General features: G+C 44.1%; 1 protein-coding gene across 1 annotated transcript in view; it reads right to left on the bottom strand.

Moving 5' to 3' along the window:
• Nucleotides 1-26,370, bottom strand: part of LOC113589578 (neurexin-2-like) — a 590,991-nt gene that overhangs the window by 226,307 nt on the left and 338,314 nt on the right. Inside the window, 4 exon segments of the mRNA XM_035530023.1 lie at nucleotides 2,229-2,402; nucleotides 20,615-20,805; nucleotides 21,961-22,342; nucleotides 23,402-23,521. Coding sequence (XP_035385916.1) covers nucleotides 2,229-2,402; nucleotides 20,615-20,805; nucleotides 21,961-22,342; nucleotides 23,402-23,521 — 867 coding nt within the window.

The raw sequence follows: 26,370 nt of genomic DNA, 5'->3' as shown, positions 1-26,370 counted from the left end.
TTTAAAACCTATTAGAACTTTTCACATTGAACATAGGGAATCTAAGTCCCCAGTTCAGCGCTCTGACCCAGAGTGTGGTAGGAGCAGGCCAGGGAATGACTCCATGCCCCGCCACGGGCTGGGATAAGCTCCCTACACACCGTGGCCTGCACTTCACACCCTCTCTGTTTCATCTACCTTCCTCATCTCTCTCTCCCTTACAGCATTTCTCTATTTAAGAATGGAAACAGCGAACTCTTTTGACTCTATGCAGGATTCATGATAGAGCAGAGAACACAACTGCCGTTATGCTTTGCTAATTTTCACATCATCAGGCTGGCGTCATCTAGCACCATCAGAGGCAATTCCAGAGGAAAAAAAATGCCCAGGTAATGAAGTCTGACAACACAATTGTAAGTCGTCCATTAAATTTGGAGAACAACTCCACAGATGTCAAAACAAACCCAGGCAATACAGAATCCAATAATGTTGCCAAATTGTAGAAAACACAGCCTGGCGTGATCAGCTTAAACACTTGATTGAGTTTTAATGTTTTGTGAAGTAGAGATGTCAGAATGCGAGTTGTATGGGCGGGTGTTTGGGGGCATCTGGGTCCAGGTAATAAGGTTGTTTTGGCAGGAGTAAAACCGAAATGAGATCGGCTCTGGTGGGAAATCACAGCAGAAAACAAACAAACAAACAAACAAACAAACAAACAAACAGTGAGCCTGGCTTACAGGTACAAAGAAAGATCACTAATCATTGTTGTGTCTGTCTTTAGTATTGCTGGCCAACCCTACTATCCAACTCTCCATGGAAGGGTGGATCGATGCCATTTAAAGAAAAGAGCATTCCAGATGAGCCTGTCAAATTAAAGTTCGAGTGATGTTTGCTTACATGCAGTTAGTGGGGGGTTCTGATGAGTATTTTCCAAGCAAATGTTTTGTGCAGTTGGGGGTTTTCTACGACAGCCCTGAAGACCCATCATGCTGCTCATTTAAAAAAAATGCTGCAATTACACAAAGCAAATTCATCTAAATGAAAATGTACGCTTTTAGAAACACGGTGCAAATTCAACAAACGCTTGCAACTTTAGAAACGTTGCAAATCCAGCCACAACACAGCGGAAGTGTTTCTGGAGGACACTCACAGGGGGTGGACTCCTGTGAGACCAGCGGTAACCACAGAGATGATGGAAAATAATTATATCTGCAGTTCCCACTGTTATGTCGTTATATCAGTTAGACTGATACAGAATGAATCGATCTATTCATCTTCTGCATTCTTACATATTTAATGTTTCTAGGTTGTACAGAATGCAGCCTTAAAGAACACTGATAAAAAGCCAATTTAACACGACTGCATTTCTGAATTAACACCTAGTTAGCTAACTAGCTCCAGAGGGACTTTACTGCATGGGCTACATTTTCATGATAGTTTAGCTGGTCTGCTACAGTGACCAGTTTAGTTTATGTTTTTACATACCTATAAAATATGGCATGAAATCAATAACACTCAATGTAGGTATATAGACAGAAACGGAGTTGTATTAGACAGTATCTCATTAGGATGAACTGGATTGTAAAATAGTTAAACACTGACTGTAGTTCTGTAGCTAGTTCAGGGTCAGGTTGTTTGTTGAATGGGATTTTGTTTTAGCAGCCTTCTTTACAACTGACAGTAGCAACACACGCAAGAATGTGCAGCACGCAGAGGGCAGTTGTTAATTCTGTTCCATAATACCATTGACAAAACCGTGGGAATGGCAGATATACATTTCTCATCACTAGTTGTTCATGTTCATCCCTTTTCTTTGTCCCCCGGAAACAAACAACACTTCCATTGTGTGTGACTGGATTTCCAGCATTTCTGAAGTTGCAGGAGTTTGAATTAGCATGTGTTGTCATTTTGTGTTTTCTGAAAGTGTATAGCGTTCATGAATTTGTATGTGCCGTCACTTTGATTGATATTTTGTGTAGTTACACCACACTTTTTCAAGCAGGAAGTGTCTTCACAGTTACACCAAAACAGGACAGTTGTGCTGCACATTGTGATGCTGCTGCTGGTGCACTACAGTACAGGTTAATCCTTTATGTGACAGCGTCAGGTATTTATTATATTTATTCATGATTAATTAATAAGTTCTTAATTGGAATGTATTATTTAAATGAGCTCCATTTTTATACCACATATGTGAAGTCATAAAACAGTGTGCAGTGCATGTCAGCCATATTGGTAAGGTCACTGACCATCACATCCTCGGTCCACCTGGCCCACTCTGTGGAGGGCGTCTGCGATCAGGTCTGGCAATCTCCCATTCAGGTCGACGGACGCCAGGCAGCCCTGGTAGCCGTCACGGGATGCTATCAGCTTGGGCAGACTGTTATACATGGTCTTGCCCACACCACCGATGTACAGCTCTCCTGGGGAGGCAGAGCAGGGCAGAGGTGCAAATACATCTGATTAACAAGAAGGACAAGAAGGCTCAAAGAAGGCAGAGCGACACACAGGAGATGCCAGAGACGAAAAGACAACAGTAGACAGACACAGTCGTGTGGTTGTGAGCCAGCGTCAAACCCAAATAACTATTGAGCTCGTTAAGTCATAACAGACATTAACTTGTTAACAGATAACTCATTAACTCATCCTTATGTTGGAGTCTAATGTTGTGATGAATGAGCAGTTACAGAAAGAGAAGTGAAGGGAAGCAACAAAGCAACAAAGACCAACTTAGCCCCACCCTAACAGACATAAAACACAAACTTAATAAGAAATAATGAGCAGATTCCGAAGGCTCTGTGATTTTATAACACCTTGTACTGTACTGCAGTGTGGTTACGTATGAAAACCTGCAAGGTTATGATATGAGCTAGTAATGTGTTTAGATCTGTCAGCAGCTGGGAGACGCGAACTGTGCGCCAGACTGAGTCCCTAAAGAGCTGCTGTTTCTAAACCCTGTCGTAGCTCATTACAGTCCCTGTGGTAGCGCTGTTTCACTGCTACTGCGGAGACACTGCACACAACTTCAACCTGACACACTATACCTGTGCCTAAGTACCACACAGAAACAAAACAAAAAGCTAAAAAAGATTGTAATTCTCCTTCTCTCTCTCAGACATACACACACACACATTCATTTCACAGCACTTCTGATAAAGGTTTTTTCTGTGTATGATGCACTTTTACATTTATGTAATAAGTTGGCTGACACTTTTACCCAATGCTACTAACAATTATGACTGAGTACAACTTGAGCAACTGAGGGTTAAGGGTGTTGCTCAGGGGACCAACAGTGGCAACTTGGCGGTGATGGGGTTTGAACTAGCCGCTGACCCAAACGCAATACAAACGCAGTGCAGAACCTTCCTGTAACCTTCCCCAGAACATTCTCGCAACTGTAATGGGCTTTCCTGTTCACCAGAGTGTTTGGTAATATAAGACCCGGTTATGAAATAATTCGTTGACATTCCACCCATCTACCAAAAAAAAAAAGCCCTCACATGCTACTCAAACCCTCACACTTTACTGTAACCTACTCAAACCCTCACACGTTACTGTACCCTACTCAAACCCTCACACCCTACTGTAACCTACTCAAACCCTCACAGGTTACTGTAACCTACTCAAACCCTCACACGTTACTGTACCCTACTCAAACCCTCACACCCTACTGTAACCTACTCAAACCCTCACAGGTTACTGTAACCTACTCAAACCCTCACGCGTTACTGTAACCTATTCAAACCCTCACACGTTACTGTAACCTACTCAAACCCTCACAGGTTACTGTAACCTACTCAAACCCTCACGCGTTACTGTAACCTATTCAAACCCTCACACGTTACTGTAACCTACTCAAACCCTCACAGGTTACTGTAACCTATTCAAACCCTCACACGTTACTGTAACCTACTCAAACCCTCACAGGTTACTGTAACCTACTAAAACCCTCACACGTTACTGTAACCTACTCAAACCCTCATAGGTTACTGTACCCTACTCAAACCCTCACACCCTACTGTAACCTACTCAAACCCTCACAGGTTACTGTAACCTACTCAAACCCTCACAGGTTACTGTAACCTACTCAAACCCTCACGCGTTACTGTAACCTATTCAAACCCTCACACGTTACTGTAACCTACTCAAACCCTCACAGGTTACTGTAACCTACTCAAACCCTCACGCGTTACTGTAACCTACTAAAACCCTCACACGTTACTGTAACCTACTCAAACCCTCACAGGTTACTGTAACCTATTCAAACCCTCACACCCTACTGTAACCTACTCAAACCCTCACAGGTTACTGTAACCTACTCAAACCCTCACGCGTTACTGTAACCTATTCAAACCCTCACAGGTTACTGTAACCTACTCAAACCCTCACAGGTTACTGTAACCTACTCAAACCCTCACGCGTTACTGTAACCTATTCAAACCCTCACACGTTACTGTAACCTACTCAAACCCTCACAGGTTACTGTAACCTATTCAAACCCTCACACGTTACTGTAACCTACTCAAACCCTCACAGGTTACTGTAACCTACTAAAACCCTCACACCCTACTGTAACCTACTCAAACCCTCATAGGTTACTGTACCCTACTCAAACCCTCACACCCTACTGTAACCTACTCAAACCCTCACAGGTTACTGTAACCTACTCAAACCCTCACACCCTACTGTAACCTACTCAAACCCTCACAGGTTACTGTACCCTCCTCAAATCCTCACACCCTACTGTAACCTACTCAAACCCTCACAGGTTACTGTAACCTACTCACACCCTACTGTAACCTACTCAAACCCTCACACGTTACTGTAACCTACTCAAACCCTCACACGTTACTGTAACCTACTCAAACCCTCACAGATTTACTGTAACCTACTCAAACCCTCACACGTTACTGTAACCTACTCAAACCCTCACAGATTTACTGTACCCTACTCAAACCCTCACACCCTACTGTAACCTACTCAAACCCTCACAGGTTACTGTAACCTATTCAAACCCTCACAGGTTACTGTAACCTACTCAAACCCTCACACCCTACTGTAACCTACTCAAACCCTCACAGGTTACTGTAACCTACTCAAACCCTCACAGGTTACTGTAACCTATTCAAACCCTCACACGTTACTGTAACCTACTCAAACCCTCACAGGTTACTGTAACCTACTAAAACCCTCACACCCTACTGTAACCTACTCAAACCCTCATAGGTTACTGTACCCTACTCAAACCCTCACACCCTACTGTAACCTACTCAAACCCTCACAGGTTACTGTAACCTACTCAAACCCTCACACCCTACTGTAACCTACTCAAACCCTCACAGGTTACTGTAACCTACTCAAACCCTCACAGGTTACTGTAACCTATTCAAACCCTCACACGTTACTGTAACCTACTCAAACCCTCACAGGTTACTGTAACCTACTCAAACCCTCACACCCTACTGTAACCTACTCAAACCCTCACAGGTTACTGTAACCTACTCAAACCCTCACACCCTACTGTAACCTACTCAAACCCTCACAGGTTACTGTACCCTACTCAAATCCTCACACCCTACTGTAACCTACTCAAACCCTCACAGGTTACTGTAACCTACTCACACCCTACTGTAACCTACTCAAACCCTCACACGTTACTGTAACCTACTCAAACCCTCACACGTTACTGTAACCTACTCAAACCCTCACAGATTTACTGTAACCTACTCAAACCCTCACACGTTACTGTAACCTACTCAAACCCTCACAGATTTACTGTACCCTACTCAAACCCTCACACCCTACTGTAACCTACTCAAACCCTCACACCCTACTGTAACCTACTCAAACCCTCACAGGTTACTGTAACCTATTCAAACCCTCACAGGTTACTGTAACCTACTCAAACCCTCACAGGCTACTGTACCCTACTCAAACCCTCACAGGTTTACTGTAACCTACTCAAACCCTCACACCCTACTATAACCTACTCAAACCCTCACACCCTACTGTAACCTACTCAAACCCTCACAGGTTACTGTAACCTACTCAAACCCTCACACCCTACTGTAACCTACTCAAACCCTCACAACACTGCCATGCTAACGCAGGCTAGCTAGCAACAAACCCTCCTCCAATATTACCATTAAATGTGACATATAAAATATAAATCTGTGCTCATCATGATCTTTAAATGTTCATCCGTTCCAAACCAACAAAGTGGCTAGGTAACTGTCTAACCTGGGTTTGGCTAACTACAGTAAATCACTCTTCCATATTTTAGAATTGACACTGAATGCAAAGAGGGGGAATAAGAGGTGGAATGAGAGAGGGAGTGAGAGATTGAATTGAAAATGAAAGAAGGGGGTGGAGGGAGAGAGAGAGAGAGAGAGAGAGAGAGAGAGAGAGAGAGAGAGAGAAATGCACCACCTTGAGATCATTCATTTGAGGACACTTTTATCAATAAAGCCACCCACGATCACGACATCTTCCCTTCTAAAGAGTTTTACAGAGCCGGTTTGAAATCTTGAGTATCAAACATCACTGAACACATGCGAACATTAAGGCACTTATTTAATGCAAAGTTTGTAAAGCATTAAAATACACTTAATCAATGCACAGTGAGTGTCGACACCCCTCACTGGCTTTAATTACACTTAGAGAGACTTAAAATTCCTGATAATGTCAGACTGATCAATGCATAAAACATTCCAGGATGTTAATCACTGCATAACCAAAAGATATTCATGCAGTTACACATCATGAACAAATAACTTGTTTCAAGCTTTCATTATCTTGACTCGGTCGGTCCTCAGAGGGGATATATCAGAAACAGTGAAATAAGTAGGAGGAGAGGTTGCCGTCTGATGTTGGTACGTTTAAGTCACCTGCTAGCCCACCCAGGCCAGTACTTGGTGAAGCCCAGAGATCTAGTATTGGTAGGTACCATTCCAATCCAGCAGGTGGCAGCATGACCAACAACGCACAGAGCAATCTTGCATCAGTGGAAGGAAGGGGGTGTGTTTGCTAGCACACAGAACTCAGAGAGACAGAGAGACCTCAAAGAGAGTCTTCATTCGGCAACACCTGAACATTTGGGCCATTAACAGCAAACTGCTGACAAATGTACGTCTTAATTTAACCAATCCAAGTAATGCTGCACTCAGACCTAACATCGGATCAACATTACCATGGCAACACATTCACCGAATTACGTCAAAACAGGCTCGAGAAGGCCGTCACACGGCCCGAAACAAATCGATCAATTCCCTTTTGATAACTGCGGACAAAACTCATATTCCTGGATTTTAGCGCCAGAAGGACAGACAATGTCCACACCCGGACAAGGTCGCATTTTATCAGCGAGGACCAGCGGTGGAAATTCCCTCCTAATTCCAAAAGAATCCCACGAGGACGACAAGGAGGGATAATTACCCAAAATCATCAGGACGTGAAACTGGGCACAGTCTATTAAAAGGGCGTAGTTAAACAGCACAGTTTAATTAGGAACGTAATCAGAATGCGCATAACTACCCCTAATAAGCATAATTACTCACACACACACACACCTTAATCTTGACATAATACTTCACCTTTATCTGCCTATGTACTCATTTGATTTATTTACTTTATCATTCTACAACTCCCATCTGCAGCACTGAAGCAGATACACATGTACGCAAGCATGGCTCTGTGTGTGTGTGTGTGTGTGTGTGTTGGACATGTGTCTTTTACTGTGTATAAGCAACTATGCATAAATAGAAAACATTCCTTGTATGTGTGAGCATACTTTGCCAATAAAGCCTGATTCTGATTGTAATTAAATGCTATTTTAATGTATTCATGCTTGTCCAAACCACCTTTTATTTAAATGTCCTTAATTTGTACACATTGGATGCTGTTTTGTACACAACGGAAGTTGTTTCTCCTCTTTGCATGCAATCTCTCTCTCTCTCTCTAACATTTGTTTTTATCATCATCATCATTATTGTGATTATATTCAGCACAACAGAGATGCAGTATTATTGTGACTACACCACAGTGTAATGTAGGCTATAGGAGGAGTTCTGTGCGGCACGCACAGACCTTTTAAAAGGGCTCTTACATATGCAACCATATAAATACTTTTTAGGGGGGAAAACCTTGAATATTAAACTGCATTTTAAAGGACTGTTTCTGCTAGAACAGGTACAGCTAAGTCGTAGAAGCTAGTTTATGCAATGTTAGTTGCCACGTTACGGCTACACCACGGTAGTGCATCATTCCACACTATTTTCAAACTCAAATTTCTATACAGTGATTTGGAGAGAACATTGCAGTGGTGACGTCACAGGTGTGTGAATAACAGCTGGTATTGCGTGGGCCATCACAGTGGCAGGACTGCAAACACACATGTTCGCATGCACACACAGGCTAATGCACGCAGTAATGTTTCTGTTTCTGCACACACACACACACACCCTGAAATTATTTCCTGCCTGCACCAGTGGAGGGTGGGTGTATGTGGATATATTTGGCACTCAGTTGTGCCAATCTGCCATGCTCACTGACCTGGCGCACATGCGCACGCAAGCACTCACACACACACACACACACACACACACACACACACACACACACACACACACACACACACACACACACACACCACAAAGAGGGCCTGGTGTCCAAGAAGTGCATGAGTAACCATGTGTGAAGGTTGAACGAGGCACTGATTAACACCACACACACACACACACACGTCCCTTAATTCCACAGGTGTGCTTGTGTGTGTGTGTGTGTGTGTGTGTGTGTGTATTATATGTCCCTTTCATGCTGAGTACATTATCCATGGTTTGGTTTGTTTTTTTATTGGAAAGGCTTCATTATAATAAACAACCCTCTCTCTCTTACACACCTCAGCTATTCTATGCTCATTATTGTGTTTTAGAGATGTCTTTTTTTAACCACTTGAGCAATTCTGTCAGTTTCTGTAACCCTTAAAAACAAAGATTCTACCGAAGACCCGATTAGTGTGATCTCTCTCTGAGACAGGAGATTCTGGAGGCAATGGTTATGTAAGAAAGTGACAAAGCTGACAATGGTGACAAACGTCAGCACTTTCAGAGGGCAAAATGCTCCTTACTGTGGTTACAGCACTGATAATGTGGTTACAGAAGTGATATTGTGGTTACAGAGCTGACAATGTTGTTACAGCACTGATAATGTGGTTACAGAAGTGATATTGTGGTTACAGAGCTGACAATGTTGTTACAGCACTGATAATGTGGTTACAGAAGTGATATTGTGGTTACAGAGCTGACAATGTTGTTACAGCACTGATAATGTGGTTACAGAAGTGATATTGTGGTTACAGAGCTGACAATGTTGTTACAGAACTGATAATGTGGTTACAGAAGTGATATTGTGGTTACAGAGCTGACAATGTTGTTACAGAACTGATAATGTGGTTACAGAAGTGTTACTTACTGAAATCAGTTAATTTCTATGTTCATATTCCACACCAAACTTTAAACATGGTCAGCAAAACTACGTGACAACATCCCTCTCCACAAGCATCTTGATAACCATGTGTCAGTCCAATCCACTGTTTCAGCAGCATTTTAATGCAGCAAAAATGTTCATTTACTGCCTACTGATCCCAAGGGACATTCCTATTGGCATGCATTTCTTAATGACAGGTATGTCATCCAATCCTGCACTAAACATTTCTGCATGATAAAGAGTTTGGGAGGACCAATCAGCCAATCAGCTACACTTTGTCTGAAACACAATTTTTTTTAAGTCGTAGTTAAGGGCCCAGCAGCTGTATCAGAGGGAGAGCTGCTCCACTTCTTAAAAGCACTTTGAAAAAAACACTGCACTACAGCTACATTTGTCTTATTTAGCAAAGGAAAAAGTAACTTTGTTCTCCCTCTTAGAATCTTTGAAGTAAAACATCATGATCGATTACTGCCCTTCGACCTCAGCATCACAGAATGTAAAAACACCTCCTGTCCTGACGCAAGAAACACTGCTGGGCTCTTCAGGAACCAGAACAAAGAAAGAAAGAACATTTCTGGGTGTGTAGGTAGTTGCAAATCTAAGATCATTATCAGAATGATCATGATCAATAGAACACAAACGGATCAATAGCCAATCAAATGTCATTTACCAGAATCTCATGGATCGATGGCTGACCAATCCGCCATCAACAAGGCCCACAGGGACCATCTCCATTTTCAATAATCTTCTGCATCATTGGCTGAAAATGCGCCGACTCTAGAGTCATGTCCAATCTGATTGCTCCATTTTGCTCGCTATGGAACATATTAGGGTTGTCAGTAGCCCCTTGCTTTGGCCCAACATCTCTTCACTATGGCTCCAGCAGGTTAAGGCTTTCGATACTCACTTGTTTGTTTGTTTGTTTGTATCTCATTTTCTGATTTAATGCAGTCATTCTGAAAAATGGATTTTCAGTTAATCCCCCAAAATTCTGTATTCTGCATCAGCAAAACAAGCCCCAGATCAAAGTAACTTTAGAGTAACACACTAGTGAATTCTCAGCCTTAGCTGATAAAGGCTGTCCTACTTAACCTTGACCTCTCTGGTCATCTGGTATCTAAAAGAGAGATGGGGTGTGTTATTATTCACTTTTATTCACTATTAAGCACTTTTGTAAGTCGCTCTGGATAAGAGCGTCTGCTAAATGCCGTAAATGTAAATGTAAATTGTTCCGAGTGTGCACTCCTAAAAGGGAGAGAGGGGTGTTAATTCAGAGCCTACACTCCTCAAAGGGTAGGTTGTTAGAATTTGCACATTGATCACTGTCACAGTACATCCCCCTCATGCCAGACGTCTGTGTGTGTGTGTGAGTGTGTGTGTGTGTGTGTGTGTGTCTGCATAGCCCCCCCCCCCCCCGTCTCACACCTGTTCCTTGTTTCGTTTCGCTAGGGTTTATGTATATAAAGTCTTGTGTAGTTGTTGTTGGTTGTCGTGTTTAACCCTACGTTAGCCCGTGAGCTACGTCCTCCTTATTTCAGTGGTGCACTGACACAACCACCATCAGAGCAACGGGACTGTACATTGTATTTATTATCTGACTTGCAGGCATTAATAGACAAATGTTGAACTTATCTGTATTTAAACAACAATTAAAATCAATACCTGGCATTGCCCAATATTCAGATATTCGTTTTCATAATCAAATATTCATATATTCATATTCACCAGCGGGTGCTTATGAAACTGAAGGCACTTGCATGGACACTCTCAACACCAAATCCTCCAGATATTATGCAGATTCTCACCATATCAAATCATCTTACCACTTGCTGCTTATGTCTTTGGTTACGTGTGAAAATCATACTAATTAGCACATCACATGACTTCTCCTCTCTCCTAACCCAGCATCCCTGATGTTGCAGTATTCACTCATAGTGTTTGTATGCAAACCACAAATCCCAGAAATCTGTTCTGCTGATAAATGTTGATAAAGGACCAGATATACAAGACCAGTCATCCTTGTGCACCACCACACGTGTTGTTGTACTAAAGGTTAAAGGTTAAAATCCTTTCTCTGCTGTCATTGGCTGGGAATTGGTCTTCTCAAGTGGGGTTTGGTCTAAGACTATATTAAAACTAACATGTTCAGGCCTGTGCCTGCTTGGTTGTCATGACAACCTATAGTCACACCAGAGCTATCAGGCACCTGCAGCCCAAAGGTGAAGAAAAAGCACTTTTAATTCCCACATAGAGCTGGACTACTGTGTCTCCGGGCCTACCGTGTCTCCTAGGCAGAGTCTGTGGTGATTCTGATGCCCAGCTCAGGAGCCTCCTCACCACACACAACAACAAACAAATGTTCCGCGTAATTCCCCAGCGAGGAAAAGGAGGTAAAAGGAGAAGTAAAAATGCAAATGTCAGGTTACTTCAGACTCAGAACTGGAAGCACTCTTCTAGTAAGACCAGTCTAAACTCCATATAATATCATATCATCGATATAACCTTATATAATATAATCTATATAATAAAATCTTATATAATGTAATCTATGTAATATGATCTACCCCTTATATAATATACTCCCTATTATAATATGATCTACCCTTTATATAATATGATGTACCCCTTATATAATATGATCTGGCCCTGATATAATATGATCTACCCCTTATATAATATACTCCCTATTATAATATGATCTACCCTTTATATAATATGATCTACCCCTTATATAATAAGATCTGGCCCTGATATAATATGATCTACCCCTTATATAATATGATCTATCCCTTATATAATATACCCCTTATATAATAGGATCTACCCCTTATATAATATGATCTACCCCTTATATAATATACCCCTTATATAATATGATCTACCCCTTATATAATATACCCCTTATATAATAAGATCTGGCCCTGATATAATATGATCTACCCCTTATATAATATACCCCTTATATAATATGATCTACCCTTTATATAATATGATGTACCCCTTATATAATATGATCTGGCCCTGATATAATATGATCTACCCCTTATATAATATACTCCCTATTATAATATGATCTACCCTTTATATAATATGATCTACCCCTTATATAATAAGATCTGGCCCTGATATAATATGATCTACCCCTTATATAATATGATCTATCCCTTATATAATATACCCCTTATATAATAGGATCTACCCCTTATATAATATGATCTACCCCTTATATAATATACCCCTTATATAATATGATCTACCCCTTATATAATATACCCCTTATATAATAAGATCTGGCCCTGATATAATATGATCTACCCCTTATATAATATACCCCTTATATAATATGATCTACCCTTTATATAATATGATGTACCCCTTATATAATATGATCTGGCCCTGATATAATATGATCTACCCCTTATATAATATGATCTACCCCTTATATAATATACCCCTTATATAATAAGATCTGGCCCTGATATAATATGATCTACCCCTTATATAATATACCCCTTATATAATATGATCTACCCTTTATATAATATGATGTACCCCTTATATAATATGATCTGGCCCTGATATAATATGATCTACCCCTTATATAATATACTCCCTATTATAATATGATCTACCCTTTATATAATATGATCTACCCCTTATATAATAAGATCTGGCCCTGATATAATATGATCTACCCCTTATATAATATGATCTATCCCTTATATAATATACCCCTTATATAATAGGATCTACCCCTTATATAATATGATCTACCCCTTATATAATATACCCCTTATATAATATGATCTACCCCTTATATAATATACCCCTTATATAATAAGATCTGGCCCTGATATAATATGATCTACCCCTTATATAATATACCCCTTATATAATATGATCTACCCTTTATATAATATGATGTACCCCTTATATAATATGATCTGGCCCTGATATAATATGATCTACCCCTTATATAATATGATCTACCCCTTATATAATATACCCCTTATATAATATGATCTACTCCTATGGCTTTCATGTTTTAGGGCCTTACAAATGCAAAGTGACAGTCTCTCAGCACTCCGTTCACTAAAGCACTCAGACTCAGAAAGGCGGGGGGGACTCCATTTAGTGAGACAGGACCACATTCCCCCACTGCACAGGTTCAACATGCATTTGACAAAGACAGAAGGCCACTTTGTCCTCGCCGAGCCCAATCTCAAGCTAATTCCCTTTTAGGGACACAAAAAGTGGGACACACGAATAGGTTTGCACAATATGCATACACAGTGTAGATGATTAACCCAACCGTCAGGCGATGCGTTCATGCAGCCAGAAGCTTGCCCCTGTCCAACACTAGCGCCGTGTTTACTAGACGACAAACATTCTGTTCCAATCTGTGTCACCCAGCTGCAGCGTGTGAAGAGCTATGCTCAGATTAAAGCAGACAGGCAGGACCGCACTAAGGGCAGAGGGACACACCAATACCACCTACTTACTGGAATCAAAGTCCCTTTAAAACCCTGTCAGAAGGATGGTACCAGTAACATCTAGCAATTACAGCACCACTCTACATACAAAACCAGAGCTAATCAACAATGCCAGCAGGATTTTAGCAGAAGCAACGCTTTTTCCCCCTGCAACACCAGATTCAGTAGTGCTTTGAAATCTTTCTCTCTCCCAGTCCTCTCTCCCTCCCTCTCTCTCCCTCTCTCTCCCTCCCTCTCTCTCTCTCCCTCTCTCTCTCTCTCCCTCTCTCTCTCCCTCTCTCTCTCTCCCTCTCTCTCCCTCTCTCTCTCTCTCCCTCCCTCTCTCTCTCCCTCCCTCTCTCTCTCTCTCTCCCAGTCCTCTCTCTCTCTCTCCCTCCCTCTCTCTCTCTCCCAGTCCTCTCTCTCTCTCTCTCCCTCCCTCTCTCTCTCCCTCTCTCTCTCTTTCTCCCTCTCTCCCAGTCCTCTCTCTCTCTCTCCCTCTCTCTCTCTCTCTCTCTCCCTCCCTCTCTCTCCCTCTCTCTCTCTCTCTCTCCCTCCCTCTCTCTCTCCCTCTCTCTCTCCCTCTCTCTCTCTCTTTCTCTCTCCCAGTCCTCTCTCCCTCCCTCTCTCTCTCTCTCTCTCTTTCTCCCTCTCTCTTTCTCCCTCTCTCCCAGTCCTCTCTCTCTCTCTCTCTCTCTCTCTCTCTCTCTCTCTCTCTCTCTCTCTCTCTCTCTCTCCCCCACCCCCAACTCCTCCTCACTCACCTGTCTGCCTCTTTCTCTCTGGTTTGCTTTACCTTGGGAAAGCGCAGATATTTTAGTTTTCACAGTTATATTTACACTTACCAACATGCACTTACATTTCTCTCATTGCATCTTAACCATCACCTTCACTTTGCAATATCTTACATCTTCCTGGATTTTGATTTGAAGGGTCAGATGAATCGTCTTCTGTCCCCTCTAACGGGTGCCGTGTTCCCCGGTAGCAAACCTACCTGGTTCTCTCTTGTTCACCCAGCCGAGCTGGACCCCCGTGCCCACGCACGCGCGAGCTGGACCCCCGCACCCACGTCCCTGAGCTTCTCAAGGCCACAGGCCACAGTGTTTGCTTTCTGACGAGGGTTTAGAGGGATCCAGGTGGAACTGTAGCAAAACTATAAGGGCAGTTTTAAGATCCTCTGTTAAATACGGACATTTTGTACCATGGCGCTACACATGCAAATGCTCAATAAAACAATTTGTGGGGATGTTACACAATCCCCGAGCAAACGCTCAGGGACACAGTGCAGGTGTTATACAGCTCTCCAGCAAACATTCAGTGCTATTTGCTGGTACACCAGCGCAAGCTCATAAGATGAAACAATAAAGACAAATGAACATACCATGATCTAACAGTTGTATGCGAACACTGCAAACCTGCTTCAGAGACCTCGGCCTCCTGGTCTACCAGCCTAAGCCCCCAACATGTTCTTCTTCCTTTTCCCTCTTTCTTAATCCTCCACCCTCTTCCTGATTTCCTGTCCTTCAGGTCCAATTTGCTGCCTGGACTATTCCATTGGAGCTGGGTCTGACCCCATAGACCAGTAAGACAGCAGCATCTCAAATCACACTCACACAAATTAGGCAGAGATGCATGATAGCGTGCATGTGCGTGTTGTGTGCATGTCGTTTGCGTGTCAACAGAGGCGTGTGGATGAGGGACCAGCTGCAGCTTGGTTCCTGGCACTCAGTCGAGATCAGTCGTCAGTCTGCTTGGCAAGAGTGTCCACCTCAGGGAGGGTTAAGAAAACGAACCCTTTCTGAACTGGAGGAGTATAATTGCAAGAATTTGAATACGATACTATTTTATGTTTGTGGTCTACCGTCACACTAATTATTCAACAGAAAAAACATCTGACCGCTGACTTGCAGTCGGACTACGTACTGGAATCATGTCTGAATTACTAAGTGCTCTATAAATGCCACCATGCCATAGCTCACAATTAAGGGGTCATATCAAGTAGCTCATCTATCAGCACTCACACTCCATCACTTCTGGATTTCTCCAGTTATGCCGGTCTGCCTTGTTCAAATTAAAAAACAGCTGGTCCTCAGGAGATCCGATGTGTCTGAACTTCACTGAGCCGACTGCATATTCCCTCATATTCCCACGGTATTCCAGTGGCATTCCCACGGTATTCCCCAGCATTCCTCTTTATTGGAAACTGTCACTTAGCTGCAGATTCCTGTCTGAATGCATTCAGAAAAGCGGATGATGGTAAATGCGAGCTGAAGACGTCAGGACATTTGTAAAACATCGTCTGTCTCCCTGCTCAGCTCTTCGATTTGCATCCTGCTGTGTTGGGCTTCCTGCTGTCCCTAATCTAACACAGGTAAAACCCTGTTATGTTAACACCCCCTGCCACCTTGTAATGCATGCTTGGTCCCTCATAAGCAATGCTTCCTATTAGCAGCTTCTCAGGGATTTCCCACAGCATTGGGGTGGAAAGGTTTCCACACTTCTAAAGTACTCGTTCGACTCTGCAGTGCCCTGTATGCCAGACACAAGTCCTCATGACCCTTAAATCACCAGATTCATGTGGCTTACAAATGACATTGTTCCAGTCAGTAATTTTATTGGAAACCATATACTCAAAATAAATTTGTCAGTGAAAGCATATTTGCCAGGAGATCTTAAATAAGTCTGCTACGCTGCTGCAGTATCCATCCAACAGATGTAAAGCTACGTTTTGGCCACCCCTGCACACCACTGGGGAGGGATTTTAGCACATTCTCTGGCAGAGCTACTCTGGGTCACTCAGATTGGATGGATGACACTAGTGAACTACAATTTTCAAATGGTGCCAGACTCTGGACTGAACTGAGAACCTGCTCAGAATGTTCACCTTTTTGTTCTTCAGACAGTCCTGTGTGGCTTTGGCCTTGTCTTTGGTATCACTGTTCTGCTGAAGCGCAATGTTCCTCCCAAGCTGTAGTTGTAAAGATGTCATTCACCATCTTTCAATATTTTGCTCCATGGTGTTTTAGAGTTTGTATCACACAACATTTTGAATTGTGGCCAGTAAGCCTTTTTTTATGTTTCTCATCTGACAACAAAACCGTATCCCACATTTTACCTGGGCTGCTCCAAAGCTTCCTGGCAAACTCCACATGTGCATTGATGTGGGATTTCTGTAGTAATGGCTTCTTTCTAACCACCTCCCAAAGAAAACGTTTGCCTCTAGGAACTCTACATTTCAGGAGATGGTGGCTGTGTAGCACAGAATAGGTCCTGATCTGGTGCAGGACTCTCCACATGGGCAGAACAAGCTGACGGTAGAGTGGCCGTCTCCTTCACACTGATTACTCTAGTCATCAGCAGTTGGTAGAGAGGCCTCTGGGTTCCTTCTAACCAGCTCTGGGATTATGGTGCCATTAGCTGTGTGGTCTCCTGTTCGGACTGCTGAGGGTCAACCCTTTAAAGTAAAAACACGTCAGCACAAAATATTAACGTGTGGTTTATAATTCAGATGAGATTCGGAGGCCTTTTAAGAGGGTTGAACTCTTACAAAGTACTGTGTTTCTCTGGTGTTACTATAGCACAATAAAACCCAGAAGAGGCAGAAGAGCTTAGACTTGACCACGCCCAGTCCCACACGCACACCTATACGACCACGCCCAGTCCCACACGCACACCTATACGACCACGCCCAGTCCCACACGCACACCTATACGACCACGCCCAGTCCCACACGCACACCTATACGACCACGCCCAGTCCCACACGCACACCTATACGACCACGCCCAGTCCCACACGCACCTATACGACCACGCCCAGTCCCACACGCACAACTATACGACCACGCCCAGTCCCACACGCACACCTATACGACCACGCCCAGTCCCACACGCACACCTATACGACCACGCCCAGTCCCACACGCACACCTATAGGACCACGCCCAGTCCCACACGCACCTATACGACCACGCCCAGTCCCACACGCACACCTATACGACCACGCCCAGTCCCACACGCACACCTATACGACCACGCCCAGTCCCACACGCACACCTATACGACCACGCCCAGTCCCACACGCACACCTATACGACCACGCCCAGTCCCACACGCACACCTATACGACCACGCCCAGTCCCACACGCACACCTATACGACCACGCCCAGTCCCACACGCACACCTATACGACCACGCCCAGTCCCACACGCACACCTATACGACCACGCCCAGTCCCACACGCACACCTATACGACCACGCCCAGTCCCACACGCACACCTATACGACCACGCCCAGTCCCACACGCACACCTATACGACCACGCCCAGTCCCACACGCACACCTATACGACCACGCCCAGTCCCACACGCACACCTATACGACCACGCCCAGTCCCACACGCACACCTATATGACCACGCCCAGTCCCACACGCACACCTATACGACCACGCCCAGTCCCACACGCACACCTATACGACCACGCCCAGTCCCACACGCACACCTATACGACCACGCCCAGTCCCACACGCACACCTATACGACCACGCCCAGTCCCATACACACACCTATACGACCATGCCCAGTCCCACAAGCACACCTATGCGACCACGGCCAGTCCCACACACACACCTTTACAACCAAACCAGTCCCCCAAATACGCCTATCCAACCACGCCCAGTCCCACAAACACCTATATGACCACGCCCAGTCCCACACACACACCTATGCGACCACGCCCAGTCCCACACACACACCTATGCGACCACGGCCAGTCCCACACGCACACCTATACGACCACACCCAGTCCCACACACACACCTATACAACCAAACCAGTCCCCCAAATACGCCTATCCAACCACGCCCAGTGCCACAAACACCTATATGACCATGCCCAGTCCCACACACACATATTCGACCAAACCCTGTCCCACACACACCAGTACGACCGCTGTGTCTGGGACCCCTCCACACACTCTGTGTTGTGTCTGGGGCCCCTCCACACACTCTACAGTATGTCTGGGGCCCCTCAACACACTCTACAGTGTGTCTTGGGCCCCTCCACACACTCTACAGTGTCACGGGTCCCTCCACACACTGTTGAAAGCCATGTGTGGCCTCCATCAAATATGTAGAAATCAGGACTGTGAGCTGATCTGAGTGTGCAGTTCCAGTCACCTAGAGAGAACCCAGCTCTGGTGTGCCTCATGCCAAACCCAGAGCAGCTGCTAGACTCTCTGCCTCTCTCCATCCACACAGTGTGTTGGGCTGGTGTGTTTCCCATCATCACAACGAGAGGCTATTTTCCCCCCTGACCTCACTGCATATCGTAAACAGGCATTTTAATCAAAAGCTGAACTAAAAGAACAGTGATTAAAGACCGGTTTCTCTCACTCTCCCTCAGACTCTGACCATTTCTCATTTCTGTTCATTCCCTCGTTTCACCGCTTTCCATCACTAGAACGTAATCATGACAAAAAATATAGATCTTCCCCAGACTGACCAGTTCTGCTCCCAAACATCTACTTCCCTACCTTCGTCTCACACACTCACACCCATAATCTCTCTCACACACTCACACCCATAATCTCTCTCACACACTCACACCCATAATCTCTCTCACACACTCACACCCATAATCTCTCTCACACACTCACACCCATAATCTCTCTCACACACTCACACCCATAATCTTTGAAACAACAAATGCAAATATCTTTGCTTTATTCAGATTCCACTGTTCTTATTCTGGGTTGTGAATCTTATAAGGTTCTTTATTCATGTGCCCATGGACCCAGTCTGGGATGGAAGCCATTGGGTGCGAGATCATCACTGCAGCAATACGAGAGTCTGGTTTTACAAGTCTTCATTTGCAGGATTGTCTTATATGAAATGGATTGACATGTAGTGATGATTGAGAATCTGACTGACTAACTAAAAGAAGAGTGAAAAAAGATCACTGATCCTTCAGAGCTGTTCGATTCCTGCTGAAGAAGCCACATGTTAACTTTATTTAAGAGCCAACAGATTCCCAACTGATTTAGCTGAATTAAATTACAGCTAATCCCCAGACTGATATGTTCAGGACCTGAAGATGTTCTGCCCTTCAGAATTTAGTCTTCAGCCTAATCAAACTCTTCAATGCAAACCGTCTTAAATATCAACTTACACAGAGGAGCAGGTGTGTCTGTCAGCTACATGAGAGTTAGACAGGATAAACAAACCAGAGAGATGGATTCCTTAAGGACCAGATACAGTGATGTACAGATGGATACTGTGTACACCATGACACTGTGGCTCCAGTACTGGAAAGAATGACAATCTGAGAACTGCTGAGGATGACCTGAAGATGACCTGAGGATGACCAGGGGATGACCTGAGGATGACCTGAGGATGACCTGGGGATGACCTGAAGATGACCTGAGGATGACCTGAGGATGACCTGGGGATGACCTGAAGATGACCTGAGGATGACCAGGGGATGACCTGAGGATATCTGTGCTGTATTAGGACCAATAAATTCATGCAGTATTGGGAACAAACAGCCTTACTGTTTGTGACACACTCTTGTAGGGTACCCTGTGTTATGATCACAGACAGCCAGCCTTGTAATGTGTGTGTGTGCTGGGGTGTGTGTGCACTCTCCCTAGTGACACCCAGGCACATTGTGCGAGCCCTACCTTTGAGGTCCAGGTTGCGGGCTCCGTTGGAGTGCTGGGTGACAGTGTGCGAGTCGATCTTGAGCGTGTGCATGTTACTGGTGTCACGGGACATCACCACACTGTGCCACTGGTTATCGTTAAGAGGCTTGTCTGAGTTGCCCTTCATCAGAGATGGTCCATTGCCCAAGTCAAACACGTAGTGGATGTACCTGAGAGAAAAACACAGTAAATCAAGAAAAACCATCACAACGTCAATACATGCAGATCGTATTTAAACACACACACGTGCGCACAAGTGAAAGTCAAGCTACAAGACCCAAAATATGTTTGGTCTGATTCAGTTTTTCCCCTGACAGGTTGGCTCATGAGTCTCACTGAAGAATCTTTAGTCCCCGGAGGAAAGGAAACAATTTAGCAAGTGCACGCACAAGATATGAGGGTTGCAGAGACAAAAGACACTACAGCTCAGCTCTTACGCACAACACATGTCATTGCATTTCCATTGATAAGGAAATAAAGCTGTCAATTCTGGAAACAAAAACCATGTAAATATCCCTGCACTGAGATTGAACCATCCCAGTGTAACAGCGCAGGAGTGGCTCATGAGAAAGAGCTTTGAGAATGATGTCAGCTACTGGGTTCGCCCCATCAGAACCGGTTCTGCTTCCGTGTTATGCCATGACAACACAAAACTGAATGAAAATAAAAGTCCATGTTAAAATAGTTGTGAAGTGAGTCTGAATACAGATCCCAAATGAAGAGGCACACAGTACAAAACACAGGAGTCCAGTCATAGAACAGCGCTGGAAAGACTACAGCAATGTTCCATGTAATGTGCCTTGAGACACCAGGACAGTCCTCACTGGAATAATATAGGCTTGGAATCACAGGGATTTGGAATCATTCAGGGTTTTCTGTGGCAGACAAAACCAGCCTCAGTCGTAACACCACTAAAGTGATACAAGTGAGTTTTACTGAGTTTCCTTAGAGTGTAAAAAATGGAACAGCTCTAGCATAACTGATACAAATAAGAGCTTAATGAACATTTGTAGCAAATTGGGGTAGTACTGTGACTGTTTCTCTAAGGTTTAACCCTTGGATTTTCCATTCCATTGGGAATGCTACTCGTGTAGCATGTTGTCTGTTGCACTGTTGTTTTGTGTTGCACCATGGTCCTGGAGGAACACTGTCTCGTTTTTGTTGTGTACTTGTATATAGCTGAAATGACAAAAAAGCCTCTTTGAACTTTGAAATTGAACTTGAAATTCTTCTCATTTTATTTTTTCTTTAGCTCTAGCACGTTCTCCCTCACGGGGTGATGTGTGGTGTGTGATCGTATCTGAGCGGGTGTGTGTGAGACCCACCCCTTCACCAGCTCCACTACAATGAAGTCACTTCCATCACCGCTGTTGTAGAGGATGAGCCCGTCTGTACTGGTGGTCTTGAACTGGAAGAACAGGTGCATGGACGCGTAGGCCTGCAGTGTGGCCAGTGCCAGGTAGCTGCCTTTGCTCCTAAAGGTCACGGGGTCGGCGATGATGCGGCGCTGGCCAAAGCGTGCGTTCAGCTCGCAGTAGGAGATGTCTCCGTTCTTGCACTGGTCCAGGTAAGGCACGCCATTCACCACCAGACCCTGCAGGTGCCCTACGAAGTTGGACGGGATTATGGAGATGAAACGCCTCTCGGTCATGATGCCCGTCTCCACGTTGTGGAACTCCAGGCGGGTGTGGGCGCCGGTCATCTGGCCTGGGGGGGACACAGAGGGGTGGGGGTGGTGGAGGAGGATTACATGAACAGAGGGGTGGGGGCCTATCCACACCCAACCATACCCAGAAATGCCAGACCACACCCACAAATGTTGATTAGATCATCTGGATCACCAGACAGCAATGATAAATCCTGAGACTTTTTTTGTGTTTACCCCACCACCACACTTGACACCACCCTTTCTACTGCTCATCTCCTGGGACAGGTGAGATTCACAGGTGGAACTGGTCTCCCCTTCCACCTGCTGTCCTAGTTTAAGCTTCCCAGACCCTGATTCATCTGACTGAACATTTCCAGTACTGCGGCTGAGTCCATGATGATCACTCCCTTATTCGCATAAATGGCTCCACATTAGAGAAAGTGATGAACACCAAGTTCCTTAGAAATCACATGAAACACCTCACATGGACAGCCAAGGACAAACCAAGGACAACTGATGACAACCAAGAGAGTCCAGCATCGCCTGCATGTGTACAGGCACATCACGAAGGCAAACACCTTCCCACCATCCTCCCCACGTTCTACAAGGTCCCGAGGAGGTTCGGCATCTCTGACCACAGGACTCCTGATGATAACGTGAACAGTTGAACACATTGTCGAAACTCCTCCACCCCTGTGAAAAACTCACCATCCACAACATATCCAGCACCTGCAGGAGGACGGCCAGACTGGCCAACAGCTTCTGCCCCTGGCTCTCAGACTCTGAAACACCATGTGTGTTCTGCCCCCTGGCTGTCAAACTCTGAAACATCATGTGTGTTCAGTTAACTTGTTTACAACACTAAGACACTTTAACGTTGCTCACACAGTACTGCATATCCTGACAGTACACAGCACGTTATACTCACACATAACATCCGTCTGCAGCCTTGGACGCAGTTACTGATTCATGTCAAACAGGCCGTTATCCAGCAGAGACATCATCTCACTGTGTACTGCACACTATCTATGGCTGTGATGGCAAACACTACTTGACTTGTGTGGGTGGGTGAAGGGGTAGGAGGGGCCGTGCAGGTATGACTCTGCCCAGACACGTACCTTCGACAGTGACGTTATCCACGGAGAGCTGCAGGTTTTTGCCTCTGCGCACAACTTTCACAGAGTGCCACTCATTGTCATTGAGCTTCTGACCAGCAAACAGAGTTTCAGGCCCCTTACCTACAGGAATAAAGGACAGTTAGGAAAAGATACACACACTCACACACGCCCACACACACTCTCACATATACACACACACACACACACACACACACTTACACACACGCACACTCACACACACACACACACACACACACACACACACACACACACACTCCCAACAACGTTTCAGGCCCCTTACCTACAGAGGTAGACGACAGTCAGGAACAGAGATACACACGCACACACACACACACACACAGACACACACACACACACGCACACACACAGGCACACACACACACGCACACTGCCAACAAGATTTCAGGCCCCTTACCTACAGAGGTAAAGGACAGTCAGGAACAGAGATACACACACACACACACACACACACACACACATTCCAAAGAGAGCTAAAGAAGAGTAAATTAGTGTGCATGTACACACCTGCCACAAAGAGAATACCTGTGTGCATGTAAACACGCAAACACACACACACACACACACCCCAATGGTGCCTTATTCCTAGAGAAAACACCTTCATAAAGTATGCTCCACTGTGCACGCCACCATACACCCACACATTAAACTGAGGGACCCCCCCAACATTAAAAAAAGAACTCTTGCTGTGAGACCAATATCTGCAGGACTGTTTAATATTAATATTTATTTATTTATATTCAATATTAATATTCCTAGCAGACAAGACCACCATGAGAGCTATTCACACTTGTGAGCATCTCTGTGCCTCTCTGTCAGTCTTTTGTGAGGTTTCTGCTCGTCTGTGGGAAACGCAGCCTGACACAGGAACATCTGCTGAAATCGTAGGTCATCTAAGATCACCATATTCACAGTGACAGAGGTTGTGCTCCATTACAAGTACCCACATGTCATGAAACTGTACACTGTAGTGAAACTGAAGTTTGTAATTAGTTTTAATTTAGCTCTTTGTACACTGAGATTGAGATTTTAAAATAATTTAATGTAATAAAAATCAAGAAACTCAGTACCATCTCTGAGAGACCATCTCTGATCAAAGAGAAGTGAGTACGCAAAACTCAAAAAATAAAACCTACAACAAAGGATGAAGGAAAATTACTGAGCCAATAACAATAGTGACAAAGAAAAATTGTAGAATGAAATACTCTTACCACCCACAGACAAAATGCCAACCTGAAACTAGATTGATCACAAGCACTCAGGTTTTGTGCGTGCGTGCGTGCGTGTGTGTGTGTGGGGGGGGGGGGGTGGTGTTGGGCTAACTGCTCCAATATTCCAAATAAAGCAGTTGTGGTTCATGCATCTAGTATGTATATCTGTCAGCAGCAGGACTTTTATTATGAAGAACATCAAACTGTTGCCATATTACTGACTTTTTTGGTTCATGTGTTTGTGTGTTTTCCAGCATTGAAGAAAACCTTTGTAGCACCCAACACTCTGAGAGTGCACTAGACCTTCTACAACAGGCACTGAAGAGCACGAGACCATTCTCAAACACTCTGGCTGACGAGGCTAATGCTGATGACTTTACCTTCTATACCCCTGTCTTATCCCCAGAGTGTTTCTGACATTTGAAATGCACTGTCAGTGAGTCAGAATGAAAAAGACACAGAAAGAGAGAAGTGAACAGTGTCCGATGCAACCTACCGTCTTGCAGGTGTGGTAATAATATAAAACTGACTTAGGGAATCACAGCAGCATATAGAAAACTACCAGGCCATGGACACTAGCAGAGGAACAGAGACCACACCACAATACTGACATGAGCAGCAGAGACCACACCACAACACTCCACTGACGTAACCATCAGCCATATTGGAGTAAGTGGTAGCTTAGTGGTTAAGGCACTCAACTTGTAATTGGGACAGTTGCTGGCTCAAGCCCCTACCACGGCCAAGTTGCTACTATTAGGCCCCTGAGCAAGACCCTTAGCCCTCAATTGTTCCAAGTTGAACTCAGTCATAATTGTAAGTCACTTTGGATAAAAGCATCAGGTAAATGTACAATTTTCACTAAAGTATCATCAGTACACATGAAACCTTCACTCTTGGTAGCTACTTCGTTGCTCTGAGTGTCGAAATAAAAGTCCACTTCATGCTTTGCAGCTACTAGCTATTTTGTATTTATGTATTTTGTACTTCTAGGTATCAGCACTGATCCCTGTATTCTACAGTATTCTAGTTCATTGGTATGTTGGACTCTAACCTACTGTACTGTACTAGGACATTCTATGAGTAAATGACAAAGCACTTTTGTAAGTCATTCTGGATAAGAGCGTCTGCTAAATGCCGTTAATGTAAATATAAATGCATTAGTTAAATTCACAGCTAACAATAAATGGTAAAATTGAAGCGTCTTGCCTACGCAGTTCGGGGTGGAGGGGGTATTTACTCATACAAAATATGTCCCTACCACTATCTTTGATGAGTGCAACCCCCTTGAGAAAATAAAGCTACTTATGACTTACCCTGAAATGTCTGTCTGCAAGCATGTCGACTCACTGATGGGATGAAGGTGACTGGTCTTGCATGCTAATAATAATATTAATTATAATAATAGGTTGGATTTCTATAGCACCTTTAAAATGTTTCCTGGCTAAAAGCAACTCAAGTCTAGAAGCACCACAAATAAAGATAACATTAGTGAACCTAACAAACCTCTATAACTACTGAACTAATAATGCACCACAATTAAATATTTAGTGAATCTAATGAACCCTTATACTTACTGAACTAATTACGCACAATTAAAGATAACAGTAGTGAACCTAACAAATCCCTATAACTAATGAACTAATTATGCAGAACAATTAAAAATAACATTTGTGAATCTAATGTGCCCTTATAATTAGTTATTATGCACAATTAACG

The sequence above is a fragment of the Electrophorus electricus genome, chromosome 9, assembly GCF_013358815.1.
Source record: "Electrophorus electricus isolate fEleEle1 chromosome 9, fEleEle1.pri, whole genome shotgun sequence".
NCBI classification, from domain to species: domain Eukaryota; kingdom Metazoa; phylum Chordata; class Actinopteri; order Gymnotiformes; family Gymnotidae; genus Electrophorus; species Electrophorus electricus.
The sequence above is the reverse complement of the archived record's forward strand: the minus strand, read 5'-3'. Positions and strand labels throughout refer to the sequence as shown.